This window comes from Gobius niger, assembly GCF_951799975.1.
Source record: "Gobius niger genome assembly, chromosome: 13".
In the NCBI taxonomy this organism is placed as follows: domain Eukaryota; kingdom Metazoa; phylum Chordata; class Actinopteri; order Gobiiformes; family Gobiidae; genus Gobius; species Gobius niger.
In genome coordinates, this window is record NC_136864.1 from 21158176 (window position 1) to 21175542 (window position 17367).

Consider the following 17367-nt stretch of genomic DNA (forward strand, 5'->3'; position numbering starts at 1 on the left):
TAAGTAACTTGTTTACCTTAATAAATATTTTTTGTAGTCCCTCTGGGGGTAATACAAGTCCTAATGGGATGATTGGGGGGTCTTTCATCTCCCCCAGGTGTCTCTGGCCAGAAAACCACAATTGCAACTTCTAATGGAATCATGAAGAAGAAGCTAGCAGGCTAACGGGCAAAGCTAACTGCAGGCTAGCGCAACTTAAACAGTATTTACAGCAAGGTTTGAGTAAATCTTTGAGTAGATCTCCATTGTGTAATTGGATGTACAATATCCCTCTCTTCCTTTGTCTTTTCTGTCAGAGTAGCATTTACTCTCACGGACAATCACTGAGTAAAAAAACGCAACATGCTACTACACCTGCAGTGGCGCTTATGGCCTGTAGGGGCATGAGTTACATAGTACTGCTTTAAACATGCTCAATTGAACAACTGCTTTATTGATAACAATTATGGTTTTGTTTACATTTTAAAGTTTGTTTCTCAAGATGAGCATCAGAAACAGAAAACCCCTGACTTAAAGATGCATTTTGCAACATTTTATGTGGGGGGGAAAAAGTTGATATATGTGCGTATTTAATCTTGTAGTGACCCAGTTGCTGTATGAGTGGTCAGCTTGACGTCTTAACTTTCCATCACAGTGCTCTCCAGGACGCTCCAGGATCAATTGTTTTTTTCTCTCTCACCAGAAAACCTATAAAATTGATGCAGGAGCGTTGTAGAGACCACCATGCTCAAAAGTAACGCCATGCTGACCACTGGTTCACTACAAGGTCAAATACGCACAAATATCAACTTTTTTTTCCACATAAAAAGTTGCATAATGCACCTTTAAGGTTACCAGATCCTATGGTGAAAAACAGTTTAGAATCTCGCATAGTTGTGGAAGTAACTTCTAGTACAAAGTGTATTGCAGGGAGTGAGACAATTAGCAAGTTCAATTGTATTTTCCAATTATTCTGTGAGCAGGAAACATAAAAATAATTCTTCCCTTCATCAACACAAAAACTACTAACACTTAAAGCACCCACCTGGCCACCTATTCCAGAAATATATGGTGCTATCTTTTAATGTAAGCCATCCAAATCAAACAATAAATAAATGATGAACTTCCTCAATATCATCCACAATCGACACAATAGTTCAGTTTGCAAATGCTATTTCAATTCCCACCTCGTCCTAATAGTTTTTTCCCGCTCAGAACAGTAAGCAGAAGCAATTATCCCAAATCTCAATGAGCCCTTTAGAGCCTCTTCTGTGTTGTGCGCCGGAGCCCACTGCTTTGTTTCTATAACCTCACATCTATTCTATATGAGATCACTCTATACACACCGCATGGGCTATTTTTAGCACCAGGTGAGATGTGATTGCTGTTTTTGCTGCAGTGGCCTGTAGTGAGCATATGTGGTGTGTGTGTGTGCGTGTGTGTGTGTGTGTGTGCGTGTGTGTGTGTGTGTGTGTGTGTGTGTGTGTGTGTGTGTGTGTGTGTGCGTGCGTGCGTGCGTGCGTGCGTGCGTGCGTGCGTGCGTGCGTGTGCGTGAAGTGTGGGAGGGAGTAGGACTATGGGGAAGTGACAGGGCTCAAAATGGACCAAAGCCAGCTGCCCCGAGTGAGAGAGACCGAGAGAGGGGTGCAGAACACTGACTCGGAAGAACAGAGCGGCCTGATAAGAAGCCAGCGTGTGCTCAAAACAGACAGACTGAGAAAGAGAGTGCTATTATTTGCAAACTTTTCACTTTTAAAATATCTATAGGAGTAAACTTTCTGGGAACAAATTCAGCTATTTTACCGAAGCTACCTCAGCCCGGAGCTGAAAAATGTACTCAAACTTTATAGCTTCTCTTTAGGTAAATATTGTATTACTCCTAGAATTACGGCCACTTTTTAACACGGGCCTTACTATGTCATTTTGCGATTTTTTAAAAGTTGGATTTGGAAAACAGCCGCACATACGCACTAGATCCGGCATCCTAAATGACAAATGTCCCAAGCCTGGATAATTAGAGATGGTGAGGCAAATGTTGGAAGGAAAATGACTTGCTGTAATTTGTTAAGTTGTTAAGTTGTTAAGTTAAGCAAGTTGTTTGAATTGACAAACAGTGATTCTTCCTTAACGTTGTGAATCATGTGTGTAAACTCACCCCCGAAAAAAACTGGGTTGCACCTACAGTACACAAACCTATGTCGTGTTGAACCCTCCATGCAACCATTGCAGTGTAGCAAACTATTAAATTATGGGTGCTGCTGCCTCTGTGAATCTGCAGTGCCTCAACAATCCCTGTGAAGTGTTCGAAGTGAGCCGCTAACAGCACGCTCCTATTTACCATCCCAACTGGTCTGTGAGTCTTTACACCACAAAACAAAAGAAAAAAGAACAAGCAGATCGAGCACTAGCGGGTCGACTGCTTGGTCACTCTCATTAGGAGCCAATCTGTGTCCGCTTACCGCAATAAAGGTCCGCACACACGACGGATGCAGTGCTACCTGTGCGTCATTACTTTGTTTGTACTTTGTGCGTTCACTGATCAGGCGTGTTTTTGTACATCTGCTAAAACGCCATGACCGATGTATGCGTTATAATTGGCTCCAGGTGGCCCACACTTGAGCCCCTGGGCGAGGGAAGTGACAGTCCCGCCTTATCCCGCATCGCTGTATGCATATATTTACATTGAAATATTGCTACAGTGTGGCTTTAAATATTAATGGTCCGCTGACATATGGAATAAAAAGATGGGGGAAACAGAGCTGCTATAAACCGTACATCGGTTTATAGCATGCAGCAGAGCCTGGATAGTGACAGCTCATGTGTTCGCTGCATGATGGGCTCGTTGCTGCAATGGCCAGTGCACGTTGCAGGTGGGATTGTGGGTAAAAGGTGCGGTGGGTTATTCCAGGTTGGTGATTACTTTGATCTGCGCTGCGGCCAAATGGTGCACCTCCTGCCGCTGCAAACGACAGGGGCATGTGGGGAGGAACATCTGCTCCAATTCAGGCCTGTTTAGCCTCTTTGAATGCGGCGATGTGCTGACCAAAAGCTGAGGGAGTAGGAGGAGTTTTTTTGCCCCATAAATCCATAATACTGACAAATACCGTAGCAAATTCTCGCTCAGTGTAATGATAATCTAATGGGGATGTATCTAATTGACATTACTCAGGTTGTGCTAACATTCTGATGCTATAGTCAGTGTGTAATATTGTTTGGCTAATATTTCTTTATTGACGATGTAGCCTTTAAACAACAAAATGACAGCGTTTAACCTCAACATTCAATTCATGACATTTGATCCTATTCTTAATCTCTATGGCTCGGGAACCAGACGCTTGAATCAAATCCCATCCAATGAAATTCGATAAGCAGTCTCATAAACGTGGCGTGGACTTTAACTTCACAAATTTCCCCCCTATCTTATATTAAAAATGTTTTGGTGATGACGTTACAGGGGGTAAATGTGTCATGAAGGGCCACTGCAGTGCTGAGTTAATGTTCCTGCTAATACAGCGTTCATATTGTGTGTGTGTGTGTTGGGGCCATAGGGAGTAACGTTTGTCACATGGTCACAAAAGTGCTGTGGCAAACACCAAGATCAAAATGTCCTTCTGCCGCACTGCGCATTAAAAGTAACCCCAAATTTTGAAAAAAAAAGTGTGATTCTCTAATTGTCCCGTAAACCCTTGATAATGTGTGTGTACAACGTTCTAAAATTCGATAGCGGAGATGAAACTCAATGTCATGCCAGTTTTTAGATATTAGAGATATTATCCTTAAACTAAAACTTGAAGACCAATTGTACCCTAAGATTTTGGACTTCATATTTAAAGGTGCATTATGCAACTTTTAATGCGGGAAGAAAAGTTGATATTTGTGCGTTTTTGACCTTGTAGTGACCCAGTGGCTATGAGTGGCCATCATGGTGCCTTTGCTTATACATCACAGTGGCCTCTCGGACGCTCCAGGATCAAATGTTTAGAAGGCTTTCACTGCGGACGGACCCTCTCGCCAGAAAACCTACAAAACAACTGATCCCGGAGCGCTGTAGAGGCCACCGTGATTGAACGTAAAGGCGCCACGGTAACCACTCATACAGCCGCTGAGTCACTACAAGGTCAAACGCGCACAAATATCAACTTTTTATCCCGTGTAAAAAGTTGCATAATGCACCTTTAAGTGGTATGATATCGCATGAACGCAACCTTTTTAAAGCGGCTATTGATTGTAACCTGCACTAAACGCCATGTCCTCGCACACCGTAAACATGACAAGTATAAAACGCCCACTCGGCCTAAATAAAGTTTCCCGAAGCTGACACAAAGAGAAGTGGCGAACCCCATGACACACTCAGACCTCCCACACTGGTGAGGAAAGAGCTTTTCAAAGAGCTTAGACACAAGTCACAGCAGTCAGTACAACGCCTGTCGCTCCATCTCCTGCCTCTGACCTGGCTCTCCTCCATTACAGCTGCCCCATGCCACAGGAGGCCGGAAGAGACGCACAGGAAGCCACTGCCTATACTCCACTTGGACCTGACACTTTGTCCGCTTTGTCCATTAGAATCCAAAATCTCTCTTCCAGGAAAAGGGCAGTGTTCATTTGTTCATCAGAAATAGACATCTAAAAAAAATGTCCTTTTCTTCCTTGGGTAAAGTAGTTTTTGGACAAGACCGCACTACCAGCAAAGCGAACGAGTGAATTCCATCAATAAGGAGTGACTTATTCATTTGTTTTTTATTGTGCTGAAATAGATAACAACACTGCTATGCAAAGTGAACATTAAACACATATTTCCTCTAATTGTACTTTTCGCAAATGAAACCCCCAAAATATATGAAATCAACGTATTGGGATTTTCACTTTTTAGCTTTTTGTTTGACTTTGGCCCAAAAAACAGACATGATGCTTTGTTTCTTTCATATATATTTGAATAAGGCTTATGCTTAAATCTGAGAATGTGCATCATTTCAGCACCTAATTTGTCTTCACTGCAAAGCATTTATCACTTTGCATCTTAATAAAATAATAAAAACGCTTAATTAGCTTTTGTTATCCCATTGGTAAAAAATAAAGTTAGTATGCTCATAGATAATATACTGATTAATATATCCAGTCAAGTTTAGTTTAGTTTAGTTTATTTATTTATTTGAACAGGGACAGTGTACAATATACATTAACCTCAAAGGGAGAGATGCATTGTACCAGGTTATAGCACTTGTGCTAATTTCCACCTGCAGTCAAAAAATGTGTTCTTTCATGCTACTTAGAGATTGTGAGACAGTGATTTCCCAACATTCATAGGGTTTATTTGGTCCAGAGCATGTTTTGACTCCACATGAATGTCTTGGGTTGGTGGCACGGGTCCAATCCAGAACTTAAATTAGGGTGAAATAGACCATCATTCAGGCGCACCATCCCAAAAGCCCCAAAGGCATCCTAAAAACAGGGTTCAATGCCCCATACTTCAACAATACATTCGCCATATGCTGTTGTTACTTCAATTCACCTTCTATAACATTATTATTTGACAGTAAATAGGATACATAATAGTTATTAATTTGAGTCTGTACTCCGGATACAAAAAATATTATTACAATAATTACCAGTACAATTAACTCTTAATTAAATGCAGTAGCACCCAAACTGGCCTCAGTCCAGAGCCTTTCCTCCGCATTTGCACTCACCAACACACTCTCATATATACATCGGTCTACACACAGATAGTGGAATGTCTTTCCCATGGACGTAATGGCACCGAGACCCGAGATCATCACCGACCTTTAGACTAATGGGTCAAAGCTCTACCACTGAGCCACTCCCGCTTTGCTATCGGACGGGGAATGAACAAACCAATGGCCCAACAGAAAACGCTGAGCAGAGAAATGGCTTCATAAATTAAATATGTGTAATCAAAGTTCTATCTTAATACATTATGCACCCAGACGGCGCGGCACACAAAGCTCATGGACAACAATGCATTTAACCTTCCTGGCTTAATTGTCTTGGTAAACACTCCAGACTCCGGCTTAACAAATGGTATTTTGAGAAGTGGCATTTCAGTACAATGGCTGTGGATGAGGAGATGAAATGTCTGTGTCTTATCACACAAAATCTTCCTCTTTCTCTGTTTTGTTGCATAATGCTTTGTGTCATTTTCTGCGGTAAATTTTCATCACTGCCAGTTAGAAGTATGAAATTAAAATACAACACAAAGCCGTTGATGGGGACATATTTGTGCCTTGTTCTCTGCAGAACGCACGCATCACTTTTCCGCTGTAGTCATTGAAATCTAATATGACCCAATAAGGCAGTGGCTCTCAGATGGAAAACGAAGCCACCGTGCAAAATAATTGACTTTGCAAGCCCCACCTTATAAACGAGATCACATCAGGACTAAACCTGGTGTAAAATGAGCTAAAAATAGACCTAGATGGAGCTAAATTGTCTAATTGGGTGTAGAGTAAATCCGGATTGCTACTCTGAGTGACTTTGTGCGTCTGCATTGTGAACGCGATGTCACTTTTCTCATCGGGCACTTCTATATTGCTTGCATGTGCAGAAAGACACATACGGGCATCTATTTTTGGGATGGGTAAATGGAGTTGGATCAAGCCAGTTAATGATAAAGCCATTGATTTTAAGGCCCCAGAGCTGCGAGAGTGGGGGGGGGGGGGGGGGGGCACGTTCCGAACCAATAGAGACACCGAGTGCCATTTTACTCCACATCACCATTGATCTTTACACTTAGATACGCAGCGTGTCATCGATCGCAAGTAAGAGCAAAGCCACTGTGCGTCTCCGGGGCACAGTCGCAGGAGGACCAGAACATTGCATGTCCAGCTTAAAAGCACGTGGACGCAGAGGGGAGAAAACACGCACAACTTCAGCCCTGACATATACAGCAGAATAACAGGGCCAACGGCTGACCAGGAGGCAAACGCTGAAATAAGAGTGGGTTGAGTAAAGCTTGTGTCTGACAAAGATTTAAAAAAAATAGTTTATTCTGTGATGTTTGCAGTTTTCGTTAGCTTGAATGCCTCTAGCTTGTTTTTAGATCATGACAAAGTCTTGAGGGACAGCGCTGGTGATAAAGCAAAAGCTCCAAGACATGTTTTCAAAGTTGAAGTTATCTGAATAAAAGTTTAAGTCTGGGAATATTGAGTATAGGGCGGTCATGGAGTTTGGTAATATTATTGTAAGCAATCAAAACATTTTTTTATTTTCATGATTATATGTACTTCTATCTAAGCTTCTATGTTAAAGCATAAAAAAACAAAATACATAGTATTAGAAGCATTTGAAAGTCATCGTTTAGGCACAATTAATCCTTGACACAAATATCAACACCAAAAATAATCAAGCTAAAACTGTGATTAATGCATCACTGTGTCTGGCAACATTATTATCTCAGTAGCTTCTGTGCTAACTGCTGTCTGTACATGTGTAACCAACCTATGTGATCCTTGCGTTGACAGGGAACACTATGTGTTAAAATGGCAAAGAGGAACAGTTTATTTGTGTGCATTGGAGCTCTTTTTCAATGACTATGAAATCTAATTTCAGGACCTCACGCCCATTTTCTATCATGAGTCATTTTATAGCAAACAGTAGGTATGGGAGCCCGTGTGAAGTCATTTTGCCAAGGGCCTCAGTAAATCTGTCACCGGTCCTGCTCTGATGTTAAGCTACACATGTAGCCACAGCTGTCCTTAGGGCAGACCCGCAGAAGTACAGCTGCACACATCGGAGCCTCCGCTCACCACCACACTCACAAGTTTCACTTGACCTCAAACATTCATTGTGCAGACTTACTGCAGGTTGCACACTGTGATGCTCTGGCTAATATGTTGCTTCGAGGCACCACAGTCAGTCCTGCTATGACACATATATGACACGTAAAAAACTGGTGCATGGGGCAATTAATATTCTGAAAGAGTCTACTTTTAGGCCGTCCATATAAAAGGGGTCGTCCTCCTGGAGAGAGATGAGAAGGAGGCGTAAGATGAGGGGCAGTCCGGGGAATGAAACAGCACTGGCGGGACGTGAGTGAAATGTAATCCGAATAGGGCTTTAATGACATTTTACAGGCACATTATCAGCTCATTAGGCTACACATGTATTGATAGCTTTGGGCTTGCACACGATCCTCTCTAGAGCTCAACCAGTTCATCTGTTATGCTCGTGCAAAATCCCTCAATAAAAAACAAGAAATGATTTGAGAAAGGAGTGATGCAACACCTGTGGATCAAGTGAAACAAAGATATGGATTTTGTCAAGTAGACTGCAGAGAGAAGCGGCATTTTTACTGCAGCTCATAGTTTGCAGCTGCAAGGAGCATGGCATTGAAAGATACATGTCAATTTCAGACTTCATCAACTCACCAAAGTTTGCTGGTACTGAAGCTGCTTGCTGTCCTCGCCTTTGCCCTTCACCATTGCAACTATATATCCTCAAAGCTGACCAGCCACGTGAAGACTGCTGAGTGACGTAGCATTTTGGACATGAGATTTTTTTTTTTTTTCTTTCCCCTCCCCTAGCTTTTGGTGCATGATGCGGAACAGCCCTGTGAAAAGTCTCCTCCCGCGGCGCGTGTCTCGGCGGTGGGTAGCAGAGGAGAGAAGCAGCTGGACGGCTGACGCGGTGCCGTTGTGCCGGTTTGGTCTGACTGCAAAAGAAGTGCTCCCTCTACCCCCCCTCCTCCCGCACTACAGTGCTCTGTGGGTCCTGATGGTGTTGTGGATCTGTGTTGTGCGTTGTTGCAGGTGCATCTGTGGTTAAATGAGAGCAGAGTGGGTTTTTATTATTTTCATTTATCTATCTTGCATTCTGGGATAAATTGATAGCTCCGCGCCGCTGTCCTTTGCCCGTGCTTTGAGTCATCTCTATATTGAAGTGGGATGACTAATTCTCCAGGGAGAGGCTTGGACATGTGCTGCTGCTTGAGATTTAAAGTTATTGCATATTGACAGCGTCTCTACAGTATGGCAGAAACATTTTCTATCATTGCTTGATGTTGTTTGTTTTACCATAATTTTAACACCCCGTCTGCACCTCTTACCGAGCCGCTCCCCAAAAACCTCCTACATTTCGACATAGAATTTATCAGCAAAATTTGATTACTGTATCAAGTTACTTTACATTTCTCTTTGTGCTCCAGTCTATTGAGTTATGGACGCAATCCGCAAGTATTTAGGTAAAGAGGCTATAGTGAAGTATGAAACTACCTACATTTTGGTCTGTGTTGAAATATCATCTTAATGAAAATATAAATAATCATAATCAAAGTAAGCCATCACCACTAATCAGTCATGAGATTCCTGCACAAACATGGCGGGTGAAGTGTCTTGCCTGAAGACACAATGGCAGCATGTATGCACCAGTTGGAGCTAGGATTTCAACTACACATCTTTTGGATGTGAGGACAACTGCTCTAACAACCTTTGTCTATAGTAAATGTCTAAAGTGTGCTCCGCCAGTGTCCCATATTATTCCCAGCAGAAGCCGCCTTCTTTATTTATTTGGTCAAATTGGCTCGAGTGGGAAAAAGGCTGGAGAAACTACAGAATGTGACTGTGCGTTTGTTATTGTAAACCTCACCACTTATCCAGGCAAATCACACTTAAGGAAAGAAGATACATATACGTTAGTTTTTTTTAAACAATATTAATACTGTATACAAACTGAACACTCCAACACTGCCATTGTAAAATTTTGAAGAATTTCCAGACTTGATATTGAAGAGACTCTTTCAGAAGTATCACGTTTAGATGAGCTGCACACAGAGTCCGGTCCACAGCTTGATGTTCTATCCCATTTACTTTAATGGGGCAACAAAATAACATTTCCTCTATCATTGATTTATTGTTTGTGAACCTCTGTAGAATGAGTAGAAAAAAGCATGTAGAGGCTGTCATCTTCATCTTCCAAAGTTAAAAGAAACTTAGGAGTCACAACTGTTGACGCGGGGAAGTTCACTCTGGATTTGACGAAGCGCTCTCTCTCTCTCTCTCCATCATCGGGAACTACAACAAGATGCACCCTAAATGAACTCCAATCTGCTTTATGCCGGTGAACAACATCCTGGAGGTTAGCTTCTGCTGATACCTTCTAGCCATGATTAAAGAAACAACACCCAAGAGTAGACGGCAACAACACAATTACACACAATTATGCAAATGCTATGCAGCTGGCAATGCTATATGTAAACAAAAAGAAGCAAGACTGGTTAAGAATAAAGGAGTTTGGAGATGAAGTCTGTACACAGCACGGAACATCTGAACCAAAATTTGCGCTGACGAGCATGAAAGAAAAAAGCTCCTAAATCTGGCATTTGACAGATAATGTATTAAACAAAAAAACATTCTGAAGTAAACCTATGTCGTAAAGATGACTGCCACAATGAGTACACAGTGAACATCAACTAAATAAGAGATCATGAGACCGTTTACACATAAATCTTCCCGTTGATAAATTGTGTTCAATGAGGCAGCAATATTTTGACATTATGAAAAAATATTAGGTTTAATGTGGATGTATGTGTGTGTGTGTGTGAGGGTGGAGGTAAAAACACTTCAACTGTTAGTTCCTTAAGACGACACTTGTATGAAAATCCTAAGCTCATGTCTCCAGGCTTTTCAGACAAGCTCCTCGCTGCTACTGAAATCTGTGTGCAGTGCCAAGTGAGACTCACACCTGAGCGATAGCACACTCCCAGCTATTGAGAAGAGCACTTTTGAGGAGTCAGACAGTGCTCGTTTTGGCCAATGTGGCCTCAATACAGGTGCAAAAACACTGTGGACCATAAACAAAACACTGGGAATCAGTTCAAGTATGACATAATTCACTTGGACACACATGTGGACATATAGCCCTGTGATCTGTGTGCTTTAATGGGCTGCTGTCCGCAGGGACCCACTGCTGCTGAAGTGTGCCTCGATAAAGCATTCCTCAACACGACTGCAGCTGTTTGGACGTTGGCGAGGCCTCAAAGCGCACCAATCAAGCTGAAATAAGAGCGTAGTGCCATGCTTTTATATGACAGTGAAGAGATCAGTAATTCTAACTCTATCCCTGTGGCGGTTATTAATCAAGCTGGTGCCATGTTTCAACTTGCTCTTGCTTAATAAGTTTAAGGAAGAAAAAAGGAAAGAAAAGTATGGGAAAACAAAAAGGCTTTCAAGTTCAGATGAACTCATTCTGAGGGCACAGAGTGATCAATATTGTTTCTGAAACAACATTAAAATGGGGAGGATTTCACACCCACAGTAATTGAATGAAAAAGATATCAACAACAAACCATCCTGGGTAAAATGAATTCAAGCCAATACATCCCTGGTGAACATATCAGAGAGAATACCCTGAATTGTTATAGTCATATGGTAAAAGCAGACAACAGCCTGGAAAAGATCATTTCACAAGGACAATAGAGGGCAGAGGAAGGTCTAACAGGATGGCTGGAAACGTGCGGGGGAAACCAGGTAGAGATTGCAGGCAACTCCTGCACTCACACGAGACAAATCAAGACAGAGAAGCCTGGTCATTGTGGTCACCGGGGGTCGGCTCTCACCTGATGGATGAACAGTGGATGAAAACTGAAAAGCACAGATCCAAAGCACTCTCCTCAAGTGCAGTTTCTGTGTCTGGCTGCGCACACCTTCAATTCACCTGGATATTGTTTTGAATCTGAACATACTTTTCTTATGTTTCTTATCATCAATAATAATAATTGAATAGTAAATGACTTACACACATAGCACCATTTAAACATCCTCACTTGGTGATGGTGAGCTACTGCCGTGGCCACAGCTGCCGCGGGGTTGATTGATGGAAATGTGTATGTGCCAAAAACATAGATGACCATCAATAACTGGCACACACCACATGTAAGGTTGAGAAAGTGTCTTGCCCAGTGACACGGCGACGGTACTGGTTAGAGCTGGGATCAAACGACCGCTCTACCACCTGAGCCACTGTCACCCTGATCATGGCTCATGTCATTTCAGCACAAGCTGCAGGCACCTTCAGCTGCACAAGTCAGTCAGCAGATCTCATCTCATGCCGGGGGGACATATTTTATGGCTAAAACGAAATTTTGAAGCCATTTTGGAATGCAGCCTTTATGTTTTTTTTTGTTTTTTTTTAACTATTGACTTATGGATAGGCTACATTCCTTCTGAATGAATTGCTGTCTGCCATTGCATTTATAATTGAAGATTTGACACATGTATCCCTATGTCCAAGTGAAAAAAGTATTGGAATGTGGCTGCGTGAGTCATGAGCAGAGCTGCCTAACACTTATTTCATCGCACCGGGACACAGAGCCGACAGTAAGACCTCATGCGCAATAGAGGTCCATAACCACCCGTGCCTTCTGTCTTTGCCTGTCCTCGAATTCCATTAACAAAACAACTATATTTATTTTTACCAAAAATCCCAGACAAGCAACGCGTCACTTGTAATTACACAACTCAATCAGACCTTCGATTAGGCTTTGCCCTTGAGCGGGACGTGTACAAAGTTAGAGAAACGCGCGCGTTTGTCACACGAGACAGTGATGCATGTTGTTAGGACGCAGAATACTTACGGTTCCCCTCGGGGCTGTATTATCTCCTCTTATTCTCTCCTCCTCGGGTTAGGATCAGAACCGTCAGCTGTGTCCCTCCATTGCGCCTGGAACGGTGTCAGAAAGGATGAGCTCGCGGCTCAGCCACAGGTTGTATCGCACTCTTAAACGGCTGCTGCGATCGGCCAGCGGACGACTCTCGGGGAATAACACGTCACTTCAGCGGGTGTTATTCTCGGTAGCTCCCAGAAAATCCAAACAGCAGTGTCCTGAAGTTGTCCAAGGGGCGCGTAACACCAGCTATGCGCACCCAGAGCCGCGCATTCAGGGAAAGACTGAATGACACTGTGCGGCAAAAGCAACTCGATAAAGATGCTACAGGCTGCTCGGAGGCTCCACTTGAGGTGGGTGGGCACCAGCGGGGTACCGGGTGTCGAGTCCGTGATGCAATGCGGCCAACACCGGTGCCATGACCCGCAGTTTTCTCCTTGTGAGCGGAAAGCAAAGCGCTCCGGTCATCGTGTGCGCATAGGAGACGCGCATTTGTCTTAATTAACACCAATTGAAATTGTCTGCAGAGAAAGGAGGAGTTAAGAGAGAGAGAGACAGCACATGCATTTGTTGTCAGACCTCTGCATGTGCGCCTTTATGCCTTTATATGTCTAATATTAGGAGCCATGCGTCTTGATAATGGCACGGGCAAACAGCTGGCCATGAGCACTGAGCAGAAGGAGAATGGGGCACTGCCATCCGTCCGCAGGCTGAGGTGACGGGTGACCACGTGTCCCATATCAGGATTGGTGTTGATGTCCCTATGTTTCTCTTTGTGTTGCATTGACAGTTGTTGTCACACATCTTAAACACTTGACATGAATGAATCAATCCCTGCGCCTTCCAGATGCGCCCCATGACCAACGGGGGCTGTGTGTGTATCCGGCCATGCAGCCACAATTATCGGGTCATTGGCCTATAGGCCTATATAGATTTTTAAGATTTACAGTTGATCATCGCAGAAATAGCAGGTCTATAGATGGATAGCCTATGTACCATTACTGTATTTTACTGAAGATATAAGTACTTACTGGATGATAAGGGAGTTACAATATTTGATACATGACATTCTGATGTTCATATGTTATTCCTTAAGAACCCGAAGTATACAATCAGATACTTAATGCACAGGTTATCCACGAGGGGTCAGCAGGCTATTCATGCACCATAGGCCTTCAATGGGACATCCAAAATGGCTGCCAGGGATCAGTGAACCAAATTTGAAGATCTCAAGGTAAGATGACCTGCTATCCTGTACCAAAGAGGATCCACATGGCCATATGCAGAAAACATTTAAAATTGTTACTGAAATTTGACACAGCGGGTCATAAAATAGTAATATAAGTTATTTTAATATGCATGCTTTATATACAAATCAAAACTTTTTTTCCCAGAAGGTTCAATAGACACTCTTTTAAAAAATATATAATTTTTTGACAATGTTTTCCTGGTTTGGCCTTTACAGGGTTAAGTCAGAATGTAAAACCAAATGGGACGTGCTTTGTGCCTGGTACACTGCAAAGCCCGGGCATGCCTCATTTGCCTAAACTACTCCTCTTTCCTGTATATGGACTGTGTTCCTTTTCCTGACACCAATTTTGTACTCTGTACGAACTCAACGTGCTACTGCTATTGGTCATTGTAAACCCCAACCAAAAAGTAAATATCCTCTATGAGCAGTGGCTGGATTTGATGTCATCTGTGTAAATCAGAGAGTTGCACAATAATAAATCATTAACTTTTCATCCCAATGTTCTACAAAACTCCTGGAGCAAAAAAGCCATAACACAATCAAAGCCATTTAAAGCCTAACATTCGGTTGACTGGAAAGGGAAGTTGGAAGCCGTCCTGCTCTCGGGCTAGTTATCGCTCGCACTTCCCACTACTCAATGAGAAGGTGGGAAGACAAAAAGGACACACGCACAGCCACAGAGGAGCTGGACATCTGGTGCTTCATGGAACAAATGTGGAAGTTTCAGGAGGAGCGCCCGAGCAGGGTATGGCTGTAGGCAGTAAGTACACGGAAAATAAATCCGGCCGCAATTATTTTTTGTTCTTGTCGTGGGTAATTTATTTGAGTTCTGCTGAATCAGGTTTACTACTGCTCTGCGTGGTGACATCTTGGCCATGGGATGCTCAAACTAAACCTATAGCCTTTGTATGCAATAAGCCAGTGAGGGAGGCTCTCAATATCGTCTCATGGATGGAGAGTGAATTGGTAAGACTCTTTTGTACTGCACATCAAAATAGACTAAATTCTAAATAGTCTTGTCTGATCTATTGTTTTTGTCCTCTATATTTACATATATACGCTTTTTTTTGATCCAAGAAGAATGATTTACCATTTTCATTCAAATAAAGGGTACCATAGAAATTCATTTTATATACAAATAAAACATCTTGTACAAAGAGTGAAACAAATATGATCACAACATTCAGAAGGGCAATGTTACACTTACGAACAGTGGAATATATTTATTGTGTCCTCTTACACTTGAGTGAAAAGAGACTGATTATAGTATTTTTATTGGTTGTGAAGTTAAGTTCTGCTTTGCTCTATGGAAGTTGATTAATATGCTTAGAAAGAATTGGAATATTAGAAATGCGTCAGGTAAGTGGACTACAATTGATGATTAAACTACTGTCACTGTTCGTAAAGCTCAAGTACAGGGCCTTTAATTGACGTTTTGATGACTAAAACACAATATTGCCCACTTCTGCTGTAGTTGTATGTGTTAGAATCTGCCCAGCCCAATGCCTAAGTGTCTGGTTTGTATTTTTCAGCACATTAATTGATGAGAATGCACCATTGCACGTACAGCGCAGCCCCTGGAGGCTTTGAAGACATTTTCAATTTCACTCACAATAACTGACCTTAATCTGTGCAACTTTTCACTTACCTTCGCACGATCCGTCCTCTTACAGCTCGAGTGTGAAGGCCTCGCCACTCTCCCACAAGCCGTTCAGCTTCCTTGCACAGCACTCCACGCCGCGTCCTGGGAAAACAAATCAGTATGTCATGAGACGCAGCAGTACCAACATGATGTCACCGCAACGATTTAAGGCCACATTTCTTTTACATGTCGTCCACGCTGAACGCCACCCCAGCTCCAGCAGAAGAGGGGGGACCTCGTGGCTTCACTGAGGATTCTAAATGAAGGAGTGGAGTCTGTCACCACTCTCAGCCAGTCGCCATGTGCCACTTCTGTGCTGAGGAGACTCCTGCAGAACATCGGCAACTACCTGCTCATCCTCACACACCTGCATCTGAGTGTAAGGAGTCTCCACGGTAACCCGGCGCACACACCTTTATGGGTCAAAAAGCTGTTAACAAAATCTCCGGATGACCGTCTTAAAGGGACTATACGGAGTTTAAAAATGTTAAAATTAAGTATTTAATTAAGTAAAATCCTGCACTGTCACTCAAAAGGGTGTTTATTCGGGTCCGAAGTGCCGTCATGCATGAGCTTAACATAGAAGGTGCAGTTACACGTATGACCTGAGGTGGCAGTAGTGAGTATAAAATGGCTAACTTGCATCTAGCCCCTTTAACCGAGCACATTTTCTGCAGTTCAGCTTTACCCAAATCTAAAAGCTTCTGGACTGGAGCCAGTGCTACGCCTCATTTGATGGCTAAGACCTCTGAAACTGATCTAAAGGGATCTTTTTCCTTGTGTTGTCGTTTTTTCCTGTTCTTTTTCATCAATTTCTTTCTTTTTCAAAATTCTTTCTAAAGTTTTTGTCACTTTTTTTGCTGCACTTTTAGCACTTTTTTTGTTGCACCTTCATCCCTTTTCTGGTCACTTTATAGGCTGTTTTTTGTTGCTTTTATTGTGTCTTTTTTCCTGCACTCTCATCGCTTTTATGTTGCATTTTCATCCTTGTTTTCATCTCATTTTTGTCGCTACTTTGGCGGGGGTTTTTTTTCAAGAAGCTTTTTGATTTGGGTAATGCCGAACTGGAGAAAATGTGCTTGGTTCAGGCGCGGGTTAAGGGATTACTCGGAAAAAACGTTGTCAGCATTGTTAGTCATCACTGCACTGTGGAAGTATCCTGGCTTCTCGTAAATTTCGGCTGTTCCAGTACAGTCCAGTTCGACCCCAAAGCTTCCTTCCTCAGGACAAGACGATGATAGTGCATACTTTCCCTGTTAGACACTCATTCTCACACAAAGAATTAAAAAAAAAAACATGTTTTACATAATTCACCGGAGGCTGTGAGATTAAAGAAGCAATTATACTTTTAAACACATGTACCACCAAGCTCAATTATACATATTTCTGTCATACCCTTGCCTCCTTATGATGACCTTCTGATATGCGTCTTTCTGCCACGATCCACCAGGGGGCAGAGGAGAGTCCGGTCCTGTCGTGTGTTCCTAGAAGCACACGCAGCATGACCGCGGTACTGCAGACGTACAGCAGACTCCTCTCTGGCAAACTGGAGCGCTTCATGGACAACCTGAAAGACAGATGCCCGACTCCTCAGTGACTGCGCTGCTGCTGCTGCAACTGCACAGCGCACACGGACACGAAATCATCACACAAAAACAAAGATGTGGTCTGATGAGTTCATTCAGGGGCTACTTGTTGCATCGTTTTGGTTTCTGTGCACTAGAGTTGGCACTGTTGAAAGAAGACACTGGAGAATTTCGAAGGCAAGAATAATCTGTAGTCAGTGTGAAAAAAACAACAACATAAATCCATTTAACAGTTGCACAGTATTATTTTGTTTGGACTTCCAATAGAAAATAAGCCCAAGTGTTGTCCATT

The 17367-nt window shown here is 42.7% G+C and overlaps 2 protein-coding genes across 6 annotated transcripts in view; one reads left to right on the forward strand and one right to left on the reverse strand.

The window, feature by feature from the left end:
- clcn2a (chloride channel, voltage-sensitive 2a) overlaps positions 1-13304 on the reverse strand; it is a 47861-nt gene extending 34557 nt beyond the window's left edge. The window contains exon 1 of one of the 5 annotated variants that reach the window (XM_079568672.1): positions 8364-8968. In XM_079568672.1, coding sequence (XP_079424798.1) covers positions 8364-8417 — 54 coding nt within the window. In that variant the 5' untranslated portion in view covers positions 8418-8968. Of the gene's footprint in view, positions 1-8363; positions 8975-12565 lie in introns of those variants that run through there. The other 4 variants (XM_079568667.1, XM_079568668.1, XM_079568670.1 and 1 more) reach the window with 4 other exon arrangements.
- Positions 13305-14401: 1097 nt separating this feature from the next.
- thpo (thrombopoietin) lies at positions 14402-17098 on the forward strand. Its single transcript, XM_079568684.1, has 5 exons — positions 14402-14607; positions 14689-14813; positions 15521-15607; positions 15704-15868; positions 16940-17098. Exons 1-5 carry the CDS (start codon positions 14595-14597, stop codon positions 17084-17086), a joined length of 537 nt encoding a protein of 178 aa, XP_079424810.1. The 5' UTR covers positions 14402-14594; the 3' UTR covers positions 17087-17098.
- The last annotated feature ends 269 nt before the right edge of the window (positions 17099-17367 follow it).

Coding starts and splice junctions, on each gene's coding strand:
- thpo (XM_079568684.1), top strand. Junction 14,814..15,520: donor CATGGATGGAGAGTGAATTG/GTAAGACTCTTT, acceptor GTCCTCTTACAG/CTCGAGTGTGAAGGCCTCGC. Junction 15,869..16,939: donor TCACACACCTGCATCTGAGT/GTAAGGAGTCTC, acceptor ACGATCCACCAG/GGGGCAGAGGAGAGTCCGGT.